Source organism: Sminthopsis crassicaudata, chromosome 2 (genome assembly GCF_048593235.1).
Source record: "Sminthopsis crassicaudata isolate SCR6 chromosome 2, ASM4859323v1, whole genome shotgun sequence".
Taxonomy (NCBI): Eukaryota; Metazoa; Chordata; class Mammalia; order Dasyuromorphia; family Dasyuridae; genus Sminthopsis; species Sminthopsis crassicaudata.
This window is the reverse complement of record NC_133618.1, coordinates 142,428,479-142,448,958: the sequence shown is the minus strand read 5'-3', so window position 1 is coordinate 142,448,958 and position 20,480 is coordinate 142,428,479. Positions and strand designations below refer to the sequence as shown.

The 20,480-nt window shown below is 33.1% G+C and overlaps 1 protein-coding gene across 1 annotated transcript in view; it reads right to left on the bottom strand.

Annotated features, from left to right (window-relative positions):
• Positions 1–19,963, bottom strand: part of XPO7 (exportin 7) — a 35,457-nt gene extending 15,494 nt beyond the window's left edge. The window contains 14 exon segments of the mRNA XM_074287462.1: positions 751–856; positions 1,229–1,422; positions 3,558–3,730; positions 6,889–7,035; positions 7,790–7,909; positions 9,046–9,119; positions 9,750–9,915; positions 12,376–12,480; positions 15,086–15,133; positions 15,135–15,152; positions 15,391–15,557; positions 16,063–16,156; positions 18,643–18,789; positions 19,872–19,963. Of these exon segments, the coding sequence (XP_074143563.1) occupies positions 751–856; positions 1,229–1,422; positions 3,558–3,730; positions 6,889–7,035; positions 7,790–7,909; positions 9,046–9,119; positions 9,750–9,915; positions 12,376–12,480; positions 15,086–15,133; positions 15,135–15,152; positions 15,391–15,557; positions 16,063–16,156; positions 18,643–18,789; positions 19,872–19,892 (1,580 nt within the window). The 5' untranslated portion in view covers positions 19,893–19,963.
• Between the last annotated feature and the right edge of the window lie 517 nt (positions 19,964–20,480).

Below are 20,480 nucleotides of genomic sequence, written 5' to 3'. Positions count from 1 at the left end.
GGGAGAAAGAATTTCTAGAAGGCACCTCCAACTACAAAGTGAATTTTGAAGTGTGGTGTTTGATGAGCCTATGTTGAGACTAAATAATTCTAAAAAACCATGTTGCAACGTAGTCTTCTTCAATGAAATCAATGTTTAGAAGGGCACCCCAGGATGTTTAAGTCTCTATTTTATTACAACTTTTCAAAAATCAATAATATAACGACTTTCTGCCTCAATTTAGTGGAGATGCCATTAAAAATGCTTGCCAGTGGTTATTTGTAAAATAAGAATCCCCATTAAATGGAATCATGAGGTATAAGTAGGAAACTATGGCCAGAGGTTTGGATTTGAGGTGACAGATCAACAGACCAATAGGTAAGCCATTAAGTTTAACTCTAGAGGCATTCATAGAAGAGTGACAATTTCTTGGGAGTTAGTATTTTATGCCAATCCATTAACAGGTCATATAGCATCAACTCTGTCCAAAGTTTTATGGTGTCCTTAAATAGACTCTAAAGCCAGGCTCCATTTTGGCTTTTCTAATACTATAGGTCTCTGGTTAAACGACTTCAAATGTGTTCCTTATAACACCATATCTGTTCTATATGCTGTGGTTAGGTCTCTGAACCACTCAGACTTTCTTTTCACATGCAATCTACTTCATTAATCCAAGAGTGAGGAAGAAAGGAATAGCAGAAGCAGGTTATTACAGGAGTCTTATGACTCAGAAGAGAGGCCACTGAAGTGGGAATCTGGACAAACACTTACCGACAGACCAGTTCGCCATCCATAGCATCTTGCTCATCTGTGCTTGCAAATGAAACACGGCCCCCAATCACTGCACCAATAATGTAAACCAGCCACGTTAGTCGTCCTGCAATGGAAAGGAGCAATATAAACATCATTCTTTCTTTAAGTGACCAGGGCTAAAGAGGTTTCCTACCATATGCTTTCTTTTGACTACTCTGTGACATTGTATTGACTATGGGAAGAAATGTTTTTTCAACAACAATATTATTTTAGGGACTATAAAAGCTTTGCTTTAGTCAAATAAGATTTGAAATTTCTCTCGAGTCTATATTTCACCTAACTAAAAATATTTCTAGTGTATAAATGTAATTGCTAATCAAAGATTCTTCTAAAAACAAAAGAAAGGCAGAGCTTTAGCAAAACAGTCTTGATTGAATGCTCAATCCCATCAAAGGCCATGCAACTAGTTTTGTAGGAGGTTGTTTGGACTACTCACCTTCTTGTACTGCGATATCCATGGGACTTGCACTAGCACTCTGGAGCAGCTCTTGGTATGACTGGGCTGACTGGTCAAATAGCTGAACAAGGAGTGCACATGTCTTCTCATATTCACAGCGACCAATTGTAGATAGTTGATCCAACTGCTGTTGGACCAGGCCTGTATCATCCAGAGGGTCTTCCAGACCATCTCTGTACTCAAATAAGAGGGAAAATAGCCCACATAATGTTAATTCTCTATCTGCAGTCATTTTTTTTCATCACATTGAGGTCCTAATCATTAAACTACATTTCTGTATATGAAGAAGAAAAGCAAGAAGACAAATAAGCTTCTGCTCTGGAAGAAGACTCACTTAGTGCAATACTTCCACCTCCCCTCCCCGCCTCAGCTTCAAAATAAGATTTTTATTTCTATTTGCTTTCTGTATCACCAAAATTTCCTTTGGTATCCTTCTGGTTTTTTTTTTTTTTTTTTTTTTTTTTTTAACCAATCAATCCATATAACAAATAATTTTATAAAGAAAAAGAAAAAAAAAAAAAAAGAGAGAAAAGGAAAATGAATCTTCTTCCCTGAAAAACGAATTAATGTACTGAAAAAGATGCAAAATATATTCAATGCTGAGCGGGGTAGAGACATTTTTTCATATACATGAAGCCATATATTTTAAAGATAACAAATAGTTTGACTTTATTCTTGTCTGCTGTGATCTTTTGAGAGTTGGGTATATCATTCTAGCTTGGTTTCCTTTTTTGTAAAAATGAAGAGTTTGAACTAGATAAATCTTTAAGGTTCTTTCAACTCTTCAGAGAATCTTAGTGACTAGGACTCAACCACTGGAATATGAGATTTTTGGCCCTCAGTTAATAATAAACCAATAGGCCCCCTGACCTATTGGTTCCTACCTTAACTCCTTGTCTCTATTAACTTGTAACAAGACAGTTAACACTTTACTAGACCCTAATCCCATCTGCTGCTGCTCATATCCTATCAAATGAGATAATATTTGTAAAAGTGTTTAGAATAGTGCCCGGCATAAAGATCAATGTTTGTTTTCTTCCCTTTCCTATCATCACCAAGTCCATATCTATGTAACAATTTAAGAGACTGATCAACAGAAAATCAAAAGGCAAGCCTTGGGAATCCAAGAGAGAATTCTACTTATAGGCAGCTAGATTGCATAGTGGATAGAGTACCAGCCTTGAAATCAGGAGAATCTGAGTTCAAATATGATTTCAGACACTTAACACTAACTGGGCAAGTAAGTTAACCTCATCTGTTCTACCAAAATAAATAAATAAGAATTCTACGTAGTAGCAATGACTAAAGGCTCCAAATACAATAGGAAGGTTCTTCCAGAGAAAGAGCCATTTCATTTTATAAACTGTCATTCTGAATCTTCTTTGATCAGCACCATGGGCTCAATCCCCTCACTTCAAACAAATATCCGGATAAGGACCCATGTGTTAATGTTTTTCAGTGATCCTAGAGTTACAAGTGGTGTAAGATCTTGTGAGGAAACAAAGGCTTTACTTGAATCTTAAAAAGTTTAATACCTTTGTGGGTTTGATAGCTTATATTTATATTGTACATACAACATTTTTTATATTGTCTTTGCCCTAATAAATGTTTTTCTCCCATGAAAAAAGAATTTGCAGAAGATCATCTTGATGTATTTTACATTAAAACAAAATGCTATATTTGCCTTTCCAAAAATGAGATGAACCAAATCAGTTCCAATAAAGCAGTAATGAACTGAACCAGCTATACCCAGCGAAAGAACTCTGGGAGATGACTATGAACCACTACATAGAATTCCCAATCCCTATATTTTTGATTTCCTTCACAGGTTAATTGAACACTGTTTCAAAGTCCAATTCTTTTTGTACAACAAAATAACTGTTTGGACATGCATACATATATTGCATTTAACTTATACTTTAACATATTTAACATTTGTCAACCTGCCATCTGGGGGAAGGGATGAGGGGAAGGAGGGGAAAAGTTGAAACAAAAGGTTTTGCAATTGTCAATGCTGAAAATTACTTATGCATAAAATTTTTGTAAAAATTAAAAAAAAAAGTACTATGCCTGGTGAAAGAAGTGAAAAATACCTAATAGACTAATGAAGAAGAAATAGTTATCTCAAAATCCATGATGTCAAAATACTGTTTTAGTTCCATTTTTTCTTTGAATAAAGGAAAAATAACCTTTAGTTGTATTAGCCATAATCATGACCCAAGCACTTTATTTTTTGGATATAGATGACCCTAGATAACAGTGATATAAAGCTCTGGGGAGAATAATCAAGGTGACCCAACTCCCTTACCTTAGGATGATATGCACAGACTCCAAGCGTGATGTGATGTAGGCTTTGGTGACTTCAGGGGTATAGGTTTCCAGCATGTGGGGCTCTGTGGCTTTGACATATGGTACAGAGGCAGCCAGTCGCTGCCACAGACTCAGGAGATAGTGCACACTATTTGGGGCAAATTCCCAATGCTAGGGAGAACCAAAAGGAAGAGGGATTATTTCTGATTTTGTGAGGGGGAAAAAAACAACAGATTGGCCACATGCTACTAATTGCAACGAAAGGAACATAGATTGGTGTTTTTTTTTTGTTTTTGTTTTTTTAAGGATACTCCTTTCTCAAACTTTGCTCTCTGTACAGAATACAGTAATAATTTTATTCATTTCAATAAAAAGGCATAATATTGTGTGATACACATTGTGTGGAGGTGTTGTGAATACAAAGATGAAAAAAATAGCATTTGCCCTCAAAAAACAAAAAAAACCTATAAACAATTTGGTGGTCTTGTTAATTTTTAGGGACCCAATTAAGATCTCTAGGCTAACTATACTCAAATCTATTAGAACTGTCCTTTTTCCTGACATCTAGTCTCACATTTTTAATTGCTCATTAGACCTCTTAAACTGAGTATTTCAGGAATCTTAAATCTGACATATGCAAAAACTAAATTCATTAATTTATTTCATTTATTTATTTCCCGCCATTTCTCCTTTCTTGATGTCTTATATCCCCTTTTCTTTCCTCTGACACTACCAGAGCCATGACACAAACCCATGTCATCTTGCACTTGGACTACTGAAGTATCCTGATGATTGATGTCTCTGCTCAGTTATTAAAAACAATCTTCCTAAAACATGGTTCTGATTACAGTACCCTCATAATCAATCTGACCAGGTAGCTGTTACCCCTGAGGTTATATATAAAATCTAGTTTATCTTTTAAAGTCTCCATAATCTGACCTTTCCATGATCTTACTTCTTTTCATGATCCAATGATGTTGATCTTCTTGCTGTTCCCTGCCTAAAACACTCCATTCCTATTTATCTTGTATCTTGTTTGCATGTAAGTACCTTATTAGACTGAATTATTTGAAAGAAGGGATTGTTTTTGCCTTTCTTTGTATTCTCAATGCTTGACACAGTGCCTAGTATATAGGTGTTTTATACTTGTTGACTAATTTGGCTGTGGCAATCTAACTCATTCAGAAATTCTTCTTTTTAAAATCCTTGATGTCTTGGGGATGTGAGGAAAACCTATCTTAAATAGTTCAAAAGATAAATTTTTATGTTTTGTTTCTGTTTCTATCCCCCGAATTTCCTACTGTTAAGCAAACTAATAGGATAAAAATGAAATTGATCTAAAGGTTACTATATATTTATTACATGATAACCTCGGAGCAAAACTAAAGTTTCATTTCTGTTAAAATCTTTTTTTAAAGGTTAAGACCTTTTTAAAGTTTCTTTGCTAGTTTCTTATTTCATAGCTGAAAGGAAAATTTTTGCTAAAATATAACTGGACCCAAGAGTAACTTTATACCACCAATTACTTAATATAAATTAAGTATTAAAAACTTATCAAAAATAAATTTGGGGAATAACTAGGGAGGTGGCAATTAATGTCATATACCATATTCCAGAATAAAGCACTTGCTGATGAAAAAAAATATATCAGTTAGGTGATGTTTTCTTTGCTCAGCTCTCCATGGTCTATATGCAGCACTTCCAAAGGAGTAAAAATAAAACTTCAAAGGAGATATAAATAAGGATTCCACTTTAAAATTATCATAAATATTTTTCACATTAAAAGGTTACTTATGGGTATTTTACCTAATGAGTACTAAGAAAATAAATGAAATATATAACTCCTTTTCAGCACCTCCTTAAAAGACTCAGTCCTTTTTTTTTCATACTCACTTTGCCATACTGCACATTTGATTATGTGAACCATGATACTGATAAAATGATATAATAACTAGGACTCTTTCAGAAAAGGCATTACTTAGCTTAAATCCCTACTCAAAAGAGACTTCTTTGGTTAGTAACATTCCCCCATCCCCCTTTACACCTACCTACAATTAAGAAAATTCTAACATATTATTATGTTGCTGCAAGTTGATTTATCAGTATTATTATATGTACACATATGTTATAACCAAATATTTTTCTTTGGGGACATATATATGAACTTATAATTAAGAGAATTATGGGGTTTTCCTATTATTTAAAAGTGAAGTAAACTTGGATAAATCAAGACTAATAATGTTAGAGACAACAAAGAGCATTACTGATTTAATTATTATTATTATTATTTACAAATAAGAAAGGTAAAATTAAAATTAGCATTAAGTAAAAAGTTGATGCAAGAAGGCTCTGTAAGGAAAGGAACAACTAAGTTAACAGTTATCATTTTCAACTGGGTTACTCTTGATTGGAAAACACAATGGAAATATAAAATCTTATTGTTAGTTAATGTTTACCTGTTTAAATGGCCATGCTCCTAACTGAAGCAGTACTTGAGAGCAACTCTCTCAGCCTCTTCTCCCATCTAATTAGAAGGCTATAGGTTATAAAATCTTCCTAGGACCTTCTACAGAAGGCAGAAACTGGGCTGTCTGGTTGACTCCTTCCTTTCTGCATCTGCTGACTTGTTTGCATGGCCTCAATTCCACACAAGATAACCCTGACCCCCTTTCTTTTCTACTTTTGTGTATTGTCTTCCCCCTAACCCTCTAATTAGATTTTAAGCTCCTTCAGGACAGGAACTATCTCTTTTTCTTAATTATAAGAAATTATAATTATAACCCCGGACCTCAGCACCAGGCCTGACTCATAGTAGATATTAAATTAATATTTGTTTATTGGATTGGATGGCCAGAAATATTTTATAAAATCCAGTTTCTCACACTACATTTTTAGAAATTATTCTTTAAATTGTTTTAATGTCCATGAAGTTAGCTCTAAATTATTGTTTTGATGAATGATATGGTCAAAATTAGGTATCTTCAAGCTCTTCAAAATCCCCCCCCCCCACAATAAACTGAAATAACTTTGGGTGTCTTCTTAATTTTCGCTGCTCATTCTCTGGAAATACAACCAGAAAATGAAGCATAAATGAAAATGAGAGATATTAAAAAGATTAAATAACCACCAAAATGGATTATCAGACTGAAAAAGCAACTTAATTGAAGCCTCTAAATCAATTATAGTTGTGAAGTTCATTGCAGCCCTCAGGCTGCCTAAAATCTCTGTGTGGGTATAAAAATGGGTATTGTTCCTACAAATGCAAAACCAATCAGCAGCAGAAAAAAGACATCCTAGACAACAAGAATGGAAAGGAAACTAAATCAAACCTGTAAGCTTGTCACTGTGAAGTTGGCTATTAACCGGATAACCTCAGGGTAGTTTTCCACCTTAACCAATTCTCCAAGTTGGTAGTTACTTTTCAATCTGGCCAGAAGCCTGCAAAACTCATGGTAATTGTTTGGGTCTGATAAACTCTAGAGGGCGGAGAGAAGGAAAAAAAAAAAGTCCCTTATAAAGTCATTTATATCATGAAGTGTTTTATACATATAAATATCTATATATAGATATAGATATATGAGAATATAATGCTAATAAACTCAATTTTGGCTCAAATATTTCTTTCCTTTAAAATCTAGCATTATCATCATTTACTACAATAATCAAAGTTATCCATTTTCCCCCCAAGTTCCTCACATCACACAGAGTAAAAGAACTCAAGCATATGTATGCTTGGATGCAAACATACTTGAATAGGGGGGCAAATAGAGTGTTGCAAACCAAACTGGGAAGTATTTAACAAAATAAATTAAAACAAAGGTGTTGTTAATTTGTGGTTTTATTTGTTTTTTCCCCAGACAATTGGGGTTAAGTGACTTGTCAAGAGTCACACAGCTAGGATGTGTTAAGTGTCTGAGGCCAGATGTGAACTCAGGTCCTCCTGACTTCAGGGCTAGTGCTCTATCCACTGTGCTGCCATCTAGCTGCCCCTAATTAGTGATTTTTAAAAAGCGAATATGTAGCCTACAGGGATTCTTATATATGTGGTTTAGTTGGCCCAATTCTATCTAAATTTGATAATGCAACGGAGAATTTAAAATTCACTCTTTTCTAGTCTACTACCAAACATGGCTTTCTTTGATTTTTTGTTTTTGACGTGGGCATATGCTAATCCTCATGTTAACTGGCTGATTCTGTTTATATCACAAAGATTGAGTCCTATACTCTCACCTGTGGATTTTCCAGTATTCGTTTAACCCCATCAACAAGATGTGAGAGAAACTTTGCCCTTTCTGCATTATTAAACAGGGATCTTCGGACTGAAGCAATTTGCACTAAACAGGATAGGACCTAAAGAAAGAAAAAAAAGATTGATATGAAAAAGTTTAAAGCAGTAAAACTGGTTATTTTACCCACATACTTTCAACTAAAGAAGCCTTTTTCATCTCTTAAAATGGAATCTGTTTTATACCTCAGTGGCTCTAATTTTAAGCAGATAAAAAGATCAAGAAAAATATAACTCCAGGCATCTGGGCAGTTTTATTATGAGGGAAGAGCATAAGAACCATGTATATTATAGTTGCTAATCAGATTCACTGTTCTCTGCCCAGTTTAAAGATTCCTCTCTTGTTCTTGCCAACATACATATTTAATGCCTTAAAACGCCAAGCAATTAATAGCTTAATTGCTTTAGATTTCTGCTCAATAACTTCTGTTTTTCTTTTTAGTAAACTTTTTTAGTACTTTATCAGCCTTAGCTAAGTTGCAGTATAAAGAAATGTCTATTTTTTAAAAAAAAAGTCTATAATTTATCTACCTGCACCAAATTAACATTTCTGCTACAGGAATTGCTTTTCAGTGACCTGGAAAAGTATTAAAGTATCTAGAAACCTTTGTTTCACTGTAGAAATAATTAAAAACAGTACCTATTTCTTTATGAAGCTATAAAACTCTTTCTTTACTATTTGGTATCCATACATATGAACAAATAGAACTACATAGTATTTCAAGGAGTCTTTCCAGGTAAAGGATCATTCTAAAAGGATAATATGTCATTTACAAGCAACTTCCATATAGTATCATGGATAGATATCCCAATTTGAATGCACATTACAATTTTCACTTATTATTTCTATAACGTGTGCCTGAGGAAATTCATCTGATTTTTACAAGTACAACTATATAAAAGATGAGGTACTTTCCTTCACAACACTATATAGTATAGGTTAACACATTAAAAAACAAAAACAAAAACAGAAAACCTTAGTGTCTGATTAATAAGGCAAATATTTTAAAATACTAATTCAAATTTAACTGGGCTAAATAAAGTAAGGCTACTCAAATTGTTCTAATAAATACATGTTCTCAATAGTTTATCTGGTGTAAATATATCATTGTGAAGTAAACACCTGGAAAGATATTTGAATAACGCTCATACATTAATGCTGGAGATACATTTGCTTTTAGGGACTGTTGTACTGACTCACCAGAGGAGAAAATGAAGGAGGGATGGAATGATACAGGTCAAAAAACAGCTGCAGGGTGGAAGAATCTAAGAATGCTGAAACAAAGAGAAAAAAAGCACTTCACTTCGTCTGCATCACTGTTGGAATACTTCTGGCAGTATGTCCAAGTAAACCTACTCTTATGTTTACTCAGGATATTAAAAATAGTTTGAGTGCAGAAATATTTACTCCTATAGAAAGTGTTTTCTTTATTTCTACAAAGCTAAATTAGAATTCTCAGCTCTGTAAAAAATAGATTTATGCCTCTGATAATATAAGAACAGAACAGCATTAAGGATTTATTAAAATGATGGGAAGAGAAAGAATTTTCATATGCTCAGAAGTACAAATAGAGAAAGATCATAAGACACTATACAAAATCAAAAATGAGTAACATAAATCCCTAAGATGATTAATGCAGACGGCTAGTTAAACATTTCTAGAGTGGTCACCCTTTAAAAGAAATCCTCTCTAAAAAAGTTTTCTTTTCATAAGCAATCTCTGGCTTTTTCTGCTGACATAATTCTTGTTCCCTGTGAGAAGCTACAGTTACCAAATTCCCCCCCCTCAAAACTCAAAACAAGGATTTCCAAAAGAAAATGGTGTTTGAATGGTTTTGTCAGTGCCATGTTTCAGAAACAGATCTATTACAGGTGATGAGATTGCTTTCCAATTCTGATTGTTACCTGATCTCCAACTAGTAGGAATTTGTACTGTGCACAGGTCATCTGAGGACTCATCTGTTGATGTGCCGATAAAATCAAAGTTTAGGCAGTTATGGGTGAGTTTAAGCAGTTGCATGAGTAAACCATGCTGACTTTCATCATTCAAATTCAGGTTTTTTCCTGAAGCCTGTAAGAATCAGGAGATTTTAAACACAGATATGAACAATAAGAACCCCCCTTCAGAATAGAGAAAAACTAGAGAATGAAAGAATATTTCCATTTCAGCAAATTAAAGTTACTTTCCCTACATAGAAAATATTTGTATGTAGATAAATAATGATTCAATTTTGCACAAATATCTGGCAAAATAACCTTTTAGCGGGCTAGACCGTAACTACTTACACAGGCAAGACAAGTGATGTCAATGCTAAGAAAAATGACCCAGCAGCCAAAAGCTATGGTAACTTACCTACCACATGAATTACCATTCTAAGAATAGGCAGGTGTTGTCATGGGGAGGGAGAATGAGAGTAGGGGGTGGGATGTGTGAGGGGAACGATTAATGAAATGTGACTAAGGGAACTTATACTGTGTCTGAAGAACGGTGGAGAATTTTCCATGTTTGGTAAATTATTTTTTATAATCATGGGCATCTTCAGTCCATGCAGAAAAGGAAGCAACATTACATCAAGCTAGAATTTACAGATACATTTTTTTTAAAAAGTGCCAAACTCACTAGATTTTCCTGTTATCATAATGAACCAGAAAAATTCCAAATCATAGTATGCTACCAAGTGAATTCTTTTGTAGGCCAAAAGCCAGTTAGCTCTTAGGTCTCATGTTGGAACCAGAGTTGTTCCTCAGCTCAATGCATATCCTTTTCTGATAAGGAAAGCAGGAACATAATTAAAAAAAAAAAAAAACAACAACAACAAAAAAAAACAATACTACTGATGTCCAAAAAGGAGAGGGAGTTTTGAGTTCAAGATATACAACTAAAAAAGAAGGTTGTTACTAAAGTTCATGAGGGTAATGGTATACATACATCTTAGTACGAATTACTAAGCTAATTGCAGCTAGTGTTAACAGAGGTGTGTGCACGTGTTTTACATCTTTTCCCTAGGCATACAAGATGCTTCCCTTTGAAAAAGAAAAATAATGTGGGCTAAAAAACTTTTTTTTGTGTAAGTAGTATGACCTGGAAGTTTTGAGAATTCTGAAGCAGTGGAAATAACTGATGAAAAAGGGAACAAGAATGCTGATTTGTTTCTAAAAATTGGGGCATCCTCGAAAATGAGAACAGAATGACAAAATGAACAGAAAACTAGAGGCTAAGTTCTTTTCTTAGCTATGATAATGCAAATTCCATTTAGCTTTGACAGGGGAAAAAGTACTCAAATGGAAGCACTAGTCACTGATGTGCAGACATGTTTCTCGCTAGTTCATTTCCATCAATATTACAACTTTTAGCCAATCAACTTACTCATTTTAAAAAAGTAATTTCCTCGTGTAATATGGGCTCTCCCTCCAGGTTAATAAACCTGAATGGATATTAAAAACACTAAAACTCCTCTTTCTTACAGATGTTGCCTGTTTATCTACTGTACTTCACTCAGTGGGGGATATTCAAACCAGCCTAGTTTCTGTGTATTAACACATTACAGCTTAAATCGGTTCCCAAAGTATAAGGAAGCTAAGTACCATTATGTTTACTCTTTCTAATGGTTTCAAAAATGTCTTCAAGTGGTGGTACATGCCTGTAATCCCTGTCACTGAGGGAGGCTGACATTGATCAGTTTCTTGAGTTATAAGCAGGGCTAAAACCGATTGGGCTATTAATAAATGTGGTACTAATAAAGTGAACTCCTGGGGAGAGAGGGAGCCACCAGGTTGATTAAGGAAGAATGAACTAGCACACATTGGGAAAAGGGAGTAGATTAAATTTCCATACCAATTAGCAGTAGGATTAGGCAAGTAGTGCTGAACTTCCACAGCCTAGGCAAGAAAGACTCCAAAAAAGAGTTTAAAACTCCTTTTTTTTTTTTTTTTAAACTCTGTTTATAAACAAAATCTCAAGAAAAGAAACCAGGATAGACAGGTAGCTTGCTTCAGGGGAATAAGAAGAGGGGGCAGATTGTAATAATTATCAATGTGGCATGGTACCCTAAAAATCCTTTAAACTAAGTACTATGGAGATTCACAAATTTAGAGCTGTAGAAATTGTTTAGTCCAATCCCTTCATTTTATAGATGGGGAAATTGAAGTCCAGAGAAGGTGTCATACCTTAGATCATATAAGTACGTAAGTGATAAAAACAAAATTTGAACCTAGGTTTTCTGACTCTAAATCCAGCAGACTTTCCACTGTACCAGAGTGCTTCTCAAGAATGTAAAAGATGAGGATGACTAAAGAAGATGCCTAAGTTTCTTTCCAAAAGAATGTTAGTTCTTTTGAGGGAAAGCAATTTTTTTTTGTTTTGTCTTTATATCCCCATTACTTAAGTACAATTCCTTCCATATAGTATATATTTAATAAATTTTTGAGGGATTGAACTGATAGATAAATAGAAAGAAATATTAACACACCTTAAAATTACTTTTCCTTTCCCCAAATATATAATAAAGTAATTCACAACCTTAACTCTCACCTGTTTTAGTAAATTGCACGAGAGAGTGAAGATATCGAATAATGATGAATCTCGGAAAGAGGAGGCTATTTTTCTATGTTTGGTCAGAGGATGAGTGGTGTCTGCCTGTGCAGAAAGTGAATAAACCCAATGCAAGTTTAGAATTCATTACCAAAAACCAAAACAAAACCAAAAAAATACTAACTTTCCCCCATATGCTCCATGTAAAAGACTTTCAATTATAATCTTTTATACTATTTTAAAGAGGTCTAAGCCCTTTTATCACATGGAGAAATAACGAAGCTTCCAGCAATCAAAAAGGAAATCATTTTAGATTTATAAAGAAACACACCTAAAAAGAGCTGAAATGAAGAACTGTCAGGTAAAAAAATTCTTTTATTCCTTCAATTTAACCAGGTAATATTACTAAATTAACAGATAGTAATAATTTTCATTGGTTTACAGCTGAATTTCCAAAGTAGATACTGCAACAAAGTTTGTATTTCAATGAATCAATTAACAAATGCTAAATTTACTATTTAAATAATTTAATAATTCATCATCTTAATAATCCAGGTTCTAGTTAATTTTTAAAATAAAGTTTACCACATACATAGTACTTTAATAACTCAAGAACTTGTGATTAATATAAGGATTCTTCTTACCCCCAAACTCAGCCCGAAATCCTATTAAATGTTTAAGTACAGTCCTGGAGAATTAGTGAGGCCAATAATTTTAGTGTAGTTTGGTCAATTCACAATATTTTCTAAATTGTCTGGGCTGGTCCTCAGATAGGAGACATAAAACTTGTCACCATGCCATACTCAAAACTACTAGATTGGCAGAAGGACCCAAAAAGAACTTATGTTTCTTTAAGCCTAGGATCCATCCCTTCCATGGCATAATGAGGCATTAATGTAGGAATGTAGTTTTAGTGGTTATTATCCCACATATTATTACTTAATTATGTGTTTTGTATGATTCTTTCATGGATACTTCTCATGAGTCTTGATTTCTCTACTAGACATAAACTTCATTTAGATCAGGACTATGACTTCTGAATATGCAATACTAATCAAATGACAAGTATATAGTACTTATGTACTTCTTCAGCAACTTACTGGATTCCTAGAAATTTGCTGTAGAAGCTCAGGGTACTCACATTAACTATGTCCTAAAGAAAGCATTTTCTTTTGGTTCAGCTATGACACTCTAAGTTGCAATTATTTTTGGGAAAATCAAGTTTTGGAACTCCTTTTAGTTTATTTTAAGTGGGGTAGTGGTAGGAACACTGAACTGTATCTTCTGTCTTACAACCAGCAATTACAACACAATGGAAAATAACAACTTGAAAATTATGTATGGATAATAGCAAAGCGCTTTATTATCTCATTTGATGCTGAAAATACTCTTCAAATCTTGCTTTAGTATCTTAACTTCTGTGTCTATATATAACTTTATATATTATTTGTCTTATATAACTTCTATGTCTGTCTGAGGCAATATATTGTTGGGATTATAGGTAAAAAATAATTTATTATTTTAAAATGTTGAGTCAGAAATTTATTGTGCATCATATGTCTAATGAAATACAAACTATGTGTGACTTGATCCTTTTTGAAGGGTAAAACAATGAAATCTGTGGAAACATTTTAATAAATGTTTTAAATAAATAAAATTTTAATTTAATTTAATAAATTTTCATAAATTCATAGAATTTAAAGCTCAAAGGGGTCTCAGAGAATTATTAACCTTTTTACAGAGAGGTTGAGCTACTTAATCTCAAGTTTACACTACCAACTTTAGAGCTATTATTTTCAAATGAAAGTGAAGAACCAGGAAAATTTGTATGTTACTCATGCTCATCTCTACTATCTTAATTGTAATAGGGATTGCATGCAACAAAAACAACATAAGGACTTTAGTAGACTGCAAACTGCAAAACTTAAATCATTAACTTAAGTTAGATTTTCTCAGAGCCAGTGTTAATAAAAATGTCTGCAAAATTATAAGCAATAGCATGATTAATATAATTAATCTACTAACAACTTAAAGGAGAGGTACAATTAATATTAATTATATTGTCCTATTTAACATGGAAAAAAATCAGAAAGATTTAGAATTCATATTCTATTAGCAAATGCTGGCTAGGTCCCAAGGTAAAGGGCAGAAAAACATTTCTTTTGAATTAATTTAATAATTCAATTAAGAATAGCCCCTTTCTTTGTGGAGTCTTTAAAATTATTTGATACATAAGAGATGACTTCTGGGCAATAATGTTAAAAAGAGTTAAGATAGTTGAGATTTTAAAATGAATATAAGCATGTAATAATGTATATAGTAATAAAGAGGTATCTAAAGGATGCTGGTAAGGATTTGGTGACTCTTCCTGTTGGGACTGAAATGCCTTTAATGGCAAAATGCTGTACAGAATAGTGTACCTCAGCATCATGGCTCTTATGCTTAACAATAAGCATTAATGTCACTAAGAAAAACAGGAAAAGCAGAGTAAAATACTTGAAAATAGAAAGAAGAATGTGGCAATAGGAATAAGGAAGGTTGTATATGTAGAGAAAAAGCCAACCAATCAATTCTCTTCCAGAAAGGATATTAATCACTTACCGCAAAAGCACACAACTGCCAAAAATAATCATCCCACACACAGCAGAAAACACCAATACTAAAGAAAAAATTGAACACTTACTTCAATGAGGAAGGCTGTAGCACTTACTTGATTAATTTCATTGGTTAGCTGAGAAAGAATTGTCACTCCAATGATTGCAGTGTTCAACACTATCCTAGAAATGGAAGGCAACAAGATTTGGCTTTGTGCACATTATTTTCACTTTCTATTTGGGGCAGAGGGTCTTCATAGGTGCAATAATAATTTCAAAAAATACTCTAAAAGAGGTATTAGGACACATCCTCAGAATGCTACTACTGATACCTTAGGCAGTTAAATAATTTGATTTTTAGAAAATGTAGGAGAAGTGGCAAGTGGCAAAATGTGTATGTGTAAATAAAAATAAAACTTACTTGTAAAAATCTTGTGACGTCTGTGATTACATTTCTGAAGACGTATTCATCCTTCTGACAGTCAAACCAACCCAGCTTTGTAATTCGAGCATATAACTGAATAAGTGCTTGGGTCACAAAAGTAGCCAGTTTTGGGCGAGTGGCAAGGTAGTTGAGCACATAGTTCCCTATATATAGAAATAAATGTGATAGCAGATGTTGGCAAATAGGTGTCATACTTTACAACTGCTAACTAGATGGTCAAAGAATTATGAACATGAAACGATTCTTTCTAAAATTTCATGGTCCCTGTTATTTATAAATCTTACAAGTTTTATATTATAGGCAGGGAAATAATGCCTAAAAGTAGGCATTACTAGATAGCTAAAGAAAATGTCCTTGAGGAAACCTTTACTGATATATTTCTTATTTACTAGTGCCTATAAAGATTCAATCAAAGGAGAAAAGTCCAGATAAATAAAAGGCAAAGAACCTACAAAATTATCTAGATTTTCATTACTGTGTTTTACAAACACACATCTGTTATTTTTTATAATACAATTTATAAAGGTCTTTATAATCTAACATGTAGCAATTTTCAGAACACTATCAAGCAAAAATATGAAATTAACTCTTATTCAAAATAGTACTAATAAAATCTATTTGCTTCAGCATGGAAAATTCTGTACTTACGAATGTCTATCCGTTGTTCCAACGGCAAAGGGTTGTTTGTACGTGATACAAGCTTTGTAAGGCATGTAGCTGCCAGTAACTGGGAGTACGATGACTATAAAAACAAATCAACAAAGTTAATTGCAAAATGAAGAGTTCACCTGGTAAATCAGAAGACTGTTTCTTTATTGTTCAAATTCTGTTCTAAAAGCAGTAATGAGTTTGGGTGCATTTAAATCTTAGAAAATTCATATAACATTTTTCTTAGGAGAAGCACATGTCATACAGCATGCTAAGGATAAGCACATATACAAAGCTTCAATATGGAATTATAATACAGTCAAACAATTGATGTGAACACTTAAAAACCAAAAAGCTTCACCATAATAAGGAACCCAATTCAGGTATCTCTTAGATAATATCATTGAGCAAAAGGAAGTAATAAAGGCTATACTAAAGAGTATGAAAGGATATCTAAAATGGTAGGAACAATAAATGTCACTCCCACTAATTTCATGACTTTTGTCTTAGAATACTCAATCTATATAGCATAAAAGTAAAAAATGAGAAAGTAAGAGGTACACCTAATATCAAAATGTTGTTGGCATGGCTATTGATCAATTAAATTCTATAAGCTATTCAGTGTCAAATGAGCTTTAAAGTATAATTAATAAAATTAATTTATAAAAAATAAAAATTATCCCTGGAGATAAGAAGTAGAATTATTATACTCTTGAGTATAGGTTTTAATGAATAACTGCTCTCAGGGAAAAGCAAGTATTCCACTTAATTATAATTCACTTGAAAGAACTGTGTAAGGATTCTTCCTATAACATGATATTAAGCAGGGATCAGGCTCAAGGTCATTATAAAAAAGTAATTTAATAAAGGTCCATGAATAATTAAGCGAAAATAGTGCATTTTTATGCCAACAGGCTATTTTAAATAATTTTAAAATATAACAAAACCAAAAACTTATGTATCCAAAATGGAAAACAAAATAAAGTTGTAACCATGACACAATTATACTTTATATTTCTGATTCAGACCAAGCATGATCAATGTGTGATCAGGAAAAGGACTTTAGAAACCAGTGCTGGGAAACATGAAACTCTACGCAAGAAACTAAAGATCTTGTGGGTATAGGCGCTATTTTCAATTACATTACTTATGTTTCAGAAGGGAAATGAGAAGAGTTGGTTAAGAAGATATTGTTGAAGGGAATTTAGATTTGGGGATTTTAGATATAAAAATGATGGGCTTTTTTGGCCAGGGATGGAATATCTCTTACAAGGGCTGATAAACTTTGTTTCTTTGGAGATTTATTATTAAGAGGTGTTTGAACAGAAAATTGTAGGAAAGAAAGAAGGCAAAGAAGGTGGTCACATAAATCCACTAAACTAAATACAGATTTTGTAGGTGTGACCAAAGGAATAAGAAGAGAGGAGAGGCCCATTTACAAAAGGCCATATGCCACGGGAATAGTAAGTACTAATGGCCTCAGATGCATAGAAACAAATATACAGAATATGCAATAAAATGAACTACAGCCCTTAATACAAGGAGGTAGATTTAACTTCAGAGATTCTTTAAGGTTTCTTGGAATATACATTGTTTATTCTTCATTTTGAGGAAGACTACTGACATCATGAGATGACGTATAATGTGTCAATAGAATCACAGTGTTTTGACAAGCAGTTTTAGACATTATATTCAGATACCTTAATGCTATTTGAACATATTTTAAAATGACATATCAAAAAATTACTTTGAAGACCAAAGTAGTACATGTTCTTTGACTACTAGCTTGTCCCTTTCAGCTACAATTCCTAGGCTTAATATTTCTTAATTCAAGGACACTTATAAATTAATTTTCATTAAAGAACTATTTTAGAACACAAAAAAGAAAAAAAACTGGAAATCAATGGGGGTAAGAAGGGGGTAAGTATTTATATAGTGCCTACTATGTGCTAGGCTAAGCACCGTGCAAATTTTGATCATTTGATCTTCAAAACAACCTTGCAGCCAGGTGTTATTACTATTCTTATTTTACAGATGAGTAAATGGAAGAAAACGGTGACTTGCATAGGATTACACTAAGAATTTAAAGGACAAATCTTATTAAGATATTTCCAATTTCATTCCTAGTGTTCTACTCCACTGTATGTCTTTCCTAACTGTGAGACATATAGACATAGACAAGTAATTTAAGTATAAAAACTGAAGAGTTTCAAAAAACTAGTTTAAAATTAAAATTAAAGAAAAGATTTGATTTTAAAAATAATTTTCCTCATAGCAGGCCTCTACGATATATCTGTTACAAAGCCAAGTTCCATGGAAAGAGAAAAACAAATGTATTTTAAAATCAGAATATAGTTATTTTAACTGCAAGTCAGACTAATATTTTTTTTCAACCAACAAGATCATGATGGAGAGAATGAGAAAACACCACCAAATCAAAAAGAAAACAAACTAAAAACAACCAGTGCAGATGTCTCCAACTATCATTCTAAACTCTGTTGATTCAATTCCTTCCTTAAATTAAAGCAGCCTTTTCCTTAGTTTTCCACTATTCTTAAGAAATCATCAGATAATACGCACACTCCCTCTTTCCAGGAGGAGCTGGCACTTGCTCAGGCAATCAGGACTATTGGTAAATTCAACCAAGGCTTTCTCTGCCTGGAGTCGAGTCGTTGTATCGGTAGTTTCGTAGAGCTGCTTGCACAGGTTCTCTAGTTGGGCGAGGCTCTAGAGGAGATCAAAAACAAAGGAAAAAACACAATGAAAACAGGATTATTTCTCACTTTTGAGTAGTGTTTGGAAGAGATTCATCCAGTTCTAGCTAATGAAAAGTATTCATAGTTTCTCTTAAAAAAAGATTTTGAAAGTTATGTATTCACATACATTTCCATTGAAACAATCTTTGAAACTGCATTTTTGTCTATAAACTATTTCAAAGAATTGTCCACTAAAGGATATTATATTTAAGAGGCCAATCTACCCATTCAGATGATTCAATTATCATACATTTTTAATTTACAGAGGATATGGTACCCTTTTCGAACATTTTGCACACTCTGAGATCGATCTATATCTATCAATCACATTTACATTGATCATGCACACACCTTCCTCCCCCTTAATCTTATAGCACAATTTTCTTTATGTATCTCCAAGCCATTTCTAAATGTCATTAAAACAAAACCCCAGAATTTATTTCGTCCAATGATTTTATCAAAGATGAATCAAATGCATTCCTGGCATGTCATTTTGCATATAAATCATTATATGCATATAACATATTTTGTTTTCTGAATTACATTTCTCCCCTCCTTTCATGTGACCCTATGAATTATACATTTATACTGAAAAAAAACAAACAACCCCCCCACACACAAAGACCCATTTGATTAACTTCATTAAACAAACAAAAATTCTCAGACCATTTGATTGTAGCTCCAATTTTACTTCTATTGCTGACTTTGTTGCAAAATGCTACATTGGACAGCTCATTTAACTTTGCTGGGACTCAGATATGATTGCTAATGTTCCATTTGTTTTTAACAATGAATACAAGGCAATAAATTTCAGTGGCGGAAATTTAAAAGTTATTTTCTTAGCAGTAAGGGTAATTAGTAGAGAAAGCCAACTTTAGAATTAGATCCAGTTTAATTCTTTCTACAAACATACTAGCTATAAGATGGGCACATCTACTTGTCATCTCTCTCTAAGAGGGTAAAAAGTAAGCTGTAATGAAATCAAAAAAGTAAGCTGTAATGAAATCACAGGTCTAGATCAAGAAAAAGAGTGAAGCTCCAAAATTTACGCACCTTTTCCCTTAAGTATCTCATGTTTCAAGTTGAATAGTGTCTCTCTCCTCTGTTGTATATGAAACTTCTGAGTCAGTTAGCTACACATTTAAATGACCCAGGCAATTTAAACCCAGCTGCACCATATGTTTACTTGGAGATAAGAACAGGGAAACTCCCCCAAACAAACCTCTCCAAATCTTGAACTAATTCCAGAAAAGCAGAGATGATGTAAATATAGGACTCAAGACCTAAAACTGATCTATATCTATTCTACTGTGTTGGTATTCCAGTGTGTTCTAACTTTTTGAAGATGGAGATTTCTCTCCTTCCTTTAAGAGAAAAAAAAAAAAAATTCAGAATTTTCATAATGGTTACTTGTATTATCAGCATAAAACAAGTTACTATGAATTTAGCAACTATTTTTAATGCATTTTTACTGTATTTAAACAAGCACATACTTATGTATTTGAAAAAAGCTAAATATTCAGTTTACAGAAGTTATGTTTATTATAAGTCACACACATTTTGTTGACAATAAATACAAATATGACAATGCTTAATAAACATAAAAATGTGGACTATTCACAAGAACTCCGTCCACAAATGGAAACCTCTATTTCATTTCTG